At 42.1% G+C, this 4,186-nt stretch overlaps 1 protein-coding gene and 1 long non-coding RNA gene across 2 annotated transcripts in view; one reads left to right on the forward strand and one right to left on the reverse strand.

Moving 5' to 3' along the window:
* LOC107573139 (F-box only protein 42-like) overlaps window positions 1-2,620 on the reverse strand; it is a 19,960-nt gene extending 17,340 nt beyond the window's left edge. The window contains exon 1 of the mRNA XM_016259584.1: window positions 2,445-2,620. Coding sequence (XP_016115070.1) covers window positions 2,445-2,542 — 98 coding nt within the window. The 5' untranslated portion in view covers window positions 2,543-2,620. The remainder of the gene's footprint in view (window positions 1-2,444) is intronic.
* LOC107573141 (uncharacterized) overlaps window positions 1-4,186 on the forward strand; it is a 12,280-nt gene that overhangs the window by 6,490 nt on the left and 1,604 nt on the right. The window lies entirely within an intron of this gene.

Below are 4,186 nucleotides of genomic sequence, written 5' to 3' on the forward strand. Positions count from 1 at the left end.
TCTATCAGACGTCTGTCTATCTATCAGAGGTCTATCTATCTATCAGAGGTCTGTCTATCTATCAGAGGTCTATCTATCTATCAGAGGTCTATCAGACGTGTATCTATCAGACGTCTATGATTTAGAATGTATGTAACATCTTACAGATGTACCCGTGCTATCTGGGATAAGCTTTTTGAGGAAAACCTTGCAGGATGTTTCTCCGTATAGTGGACTTCAATGGTGGCCAATGATTTCAATGTTAAAAATGCAGCTTGAAAGAGCTCCACACGACCCCAGCCGAGGAATAAAGCTATCAGAGGTCTATCAGACGTCTGTCTATCTATCAGAGGTCTATCAGACGTCTGTCTATCTATCAGAGGTCTATCTATCTATCAGAGGTCTGTCTATCTATCAGAGGTCTATCTATCTATCAGAGGTCTATCAGACGTGTATCTATCAGACGTCTATGATTTAGAATGTATGTAACGTCTTACAGATGTACCCGTGCTATCTGGGATAAGCTTTTTGAGGAAAACCTTGCAGGATGTTTCTCCGTATAGTGGACTTCAATGGTGGCCAATGAATCAATCAGACGTCTATCAGATGTCTATCAATCAGACGTCTATCAGATGTCTATCAATCAGACGTCTATCAGATGTCTATCAATCAGACGTCTATCAGATGTCTATCTATCAGACGTCTATCAGACGTCTATCTATCAGACGTCTATCAGACGTCTATCTATCAGACGTCTATCAGACGTCTATCTATCAGACGTCTATCAGACGTCTATCTATCAGACGTCTATCAGACGTCTATCTATCAGACGTCTATCAGACGTCTATCTATCAGACGTCTATCAGACGTCTATCTATCAGACGTCTATCAGACGTCTATCTATCAGACGTCTATCAGACGTCTATCTATCAGACGTCTATCAGACGTCTATCTATCAGACGTCTATCAGACGTCTATCTATCAGACGTCTATCAGACGTCTATCTATCAGACGTCTATCAGACGTCTATCTATCAGACGTCTATCAGACGTCTATCTATCAGACGTCTATCAGACGTCTATCTATCAGACGTCTATCAGACGTCTATCTATCAGACGTCTATCAGATGTCTATCTATCAGACGTCTATCAGATGTCTATCTATCAGACGTCTATCAGACGTCTGTCTATCAGACGTCTATCAGACGTCTGTCTATCAGACGTCTATCAGACGTCTGTCTATCAGACGTCTATCAGACGTCTGTCTATCAGACGTCTATCAGACGTCTGTCTATCAGACGTCTATCAGACGTCTGTCTATCAGACGTCTATCAGACGTCTGTCTATCAGACGTCTATCAGACGTCTGTCTATCAGACGTCTATCAGACGTCTGTCTATCAGACGTCTATCAGACGTCTGTCTATCTATCAGAGGTCTATCAGACGTCTGTCTATCTATCAGAGGTCTATCAGACGTCTGTCTATCTATCAGAGGTCTATCAGACGTCTGTCTATCTATCAGAGGTCTATCAGAGGTCTGTCTATCTATCAGAGGTCTATCTATCTATCAGAGGTCTGTCTATCTATCAGAGGTCTATCTATCTATCAGAGGTCTATCTATCTATCAGAGGTCTATCTATCTATCAGAGGTCTGTCTATCTATCAGAGGTCTATCTATCTATCAGAGGTCTGTCTATCTATCAGAGGTCTATCTATCTATCAGAGGTCTGTCTATCTATCAGAGGTCTATCTATCTATCAGAGGTCTATCTATCTATCAGAGGTCTATCAGACGTGTATCTATCAGACGTCTATGATTTAGAATGTATGTAACATCTTACAGATGTACCCGTGCTATCTGGGATAAGCTTTTTGAGGAAAACCTTGCAGGATGTTTCTCCGTATAGTGGACTTCAATGGTGGCCAATGATTTCAATGTTAAAAATGCAGCTTGAAAGAGCTCCACACGACCCCAGCCGAGGAATAAAGCTCTTATCCAGCAAAACAATCGCTCATTTTCTGAATCTTTTCTTCTTTTACTACAAGCGCTTGGCTAGCATTAGCTCTGCGATGCGCGTGCATGCATGTAAAGTTTTATTCTGAAAGGGAACTTGTCCTTTAACACCTTATCCTTGGGTTGAAGCGACCTCAATAAAGTGATATTTAGCCCTAGAAGCACAAATTATTCCAGGAAAACCTGTACTTTATCACCTTGGGATCCCCCAAAAAGCAACTGTGCTAGTTTAGAGTAGCGTGTGTGTGGGTTAGCCTGACTCAGATGTTCCTCAGGACGCTCTCAGATCATGACAACATCATTAATAATCAGATAATCAGTGTTTAATAACGGAGGGATCTGGACAGAAGAGCGGCTTCTGTGGTCTGATGTATCAGCGGCTCGGCTGTATTTACGCTCGTGTTTAGAGTGTTTAGAGTGTAGTACAGCTGCTGCTGCTGCTGCTTAACTCACCGGTGCTGCTGCTGCTGCTGCTGTGTGTGTGTGTGTGTGAGTGAGTGTGTGTGCTTCTCTTTATCAGCTGCTCTCATGAAGCGCCTCTCTCCAAACATCCGCCATCTTCCCTCCGCTCGGGAGCGCGCACGCACACACGTCACGCGTCTCGGGGCGCGCACGCTGGCACAAGTAATTATGAATAATATATGTTTATTTTATTGACGCTGATGCTCGAGTTTGTGCGTTTGTCGGTGATCCGGGAGTTGTGTGGGTTATGTTGTGGCGTTCGTCACCAGTGTTGGGGAGTAACTGGTTACATGTAACGGAATTACGTAGTTTAATTACAAAATAACAGTAATTGTAATCAGTTACAGTTACTAAGAAAAAATGTGTAATTAAATTAGTTACTTATGAAAATGTTAAGAATTACAAAGAGGGTTACATCTGATTTTTTCCACACACCCCCACATACAGACTGAATTGAGTTGCAGTGACTACTCTAAAATATGAAGAAGTTTATAACATGCTTATGTATATGCTTTATTTTTTTAAGATGAACTGTTCTTTCTAAGGCATTGTTAGATTCCAGTGTTTCCTGTCATAGCTATGCAAAGATTTGATTTCAAAAAGCTATTCAACTATTTCTTGTTATGATTTTAAATATGTATTTAACCTCAGAATGATTTTGAAGGGTTAGTTCACCCAAAAATGAAAATTAGCCCATAAATTACGGGTGTTGCATGCATCAGTCCAAAAGAAGTGAAATAAAAAGCGCCCATCCATAAAAAAGTGTCTCACACGGCTCCGGGGGGTGAACTATATCTATATTCAGAATGTAATAATCCCTTTAATGTAGCTTGCGCCAGCAGTCATACACAGAAGCAGCTCCGGCGGATGACGTATGGGGTCAGCGCTGCGCATGCGCTGGAGAGTCTCGTGAAAACCAGCGTTTGTTAACAGCAGCAAAGGAAAACCAGTCTCCTCTTGGCTTATATCCAAATCCTCTGACATTCTTCTTTACAAATCCTCGTTTTGTGCTTCTAATAAGTGACTGTTGTTTTGTTTTGATCTCTCCGCTGCGCTTCCGCGTTCGTTACTTCTGAGCGGCGCATGCGCAACGCTGACCTCATACACCATCCGCCGGAGCTGCTTCCGTGTAGGCCTGTTGGCTACATTAAAGTGATTATTATGTTTAAAATATGGTTATTTTTCTTACAAAAACGCATGGATTCGCTACAGAAGGCCTTTGTTCACCCCCCCGGAGCCGTGTGAGACACTTTTTTATGGATGGGCTTTTTATTTAACTTCTTTTGGACTGATGCATGCAACACCCGCGGAGTGCCATGAAACAGCTTGAAAGATCGAAGACCATTTTTAATATAAGTCCGACTGGATTCGTCTGAAAGTTATATACACCTAGGATGACTTGAGGGTGAGTAATTTATGGGCTAATTTTCATTTTTGGGTGAACTAACCCTTTAAAGTCAGAAATCTGCAGCTGGATCATGAACAATGGGTACTGATACATCATTGAGTTTGAACCTTTTAACAAAACCTGCCTTGAACTGTCCCTCACTCAGAAAGCAGTCTGGAGTAAAAGGATTTGCGCAGCCAGACATAAACAAATTTAGTGAAAGTGAATTGAATTGACGTGGCTAAACATGGTGTCCCATACTCAGAGTTTGAGCGCTGCATTTAACCCATCCACCCTTACACACACACACCGTACACACACACTCACCGTACACACACACACACCG

This window comes from Sinocyclocheilus grahami, unplaced genomic scaffold, assembly GCF_001515645.1.
Source record: "Sinocyclocheilus grahami isolate Dianchi unplaced genomic scaffold, SAMN03320097.WGS_v1.1 scaffold1874.1, whole genome shotgun sequence".
NCBI classification, from domain to species: domain Eukaryota; kingdom Metazoa; phylum Chordata; class Actinopteri; order Cypriniformes; family Cyprinidae; genus Sinocyclocheilus; species Sinocyclocheilus grahami.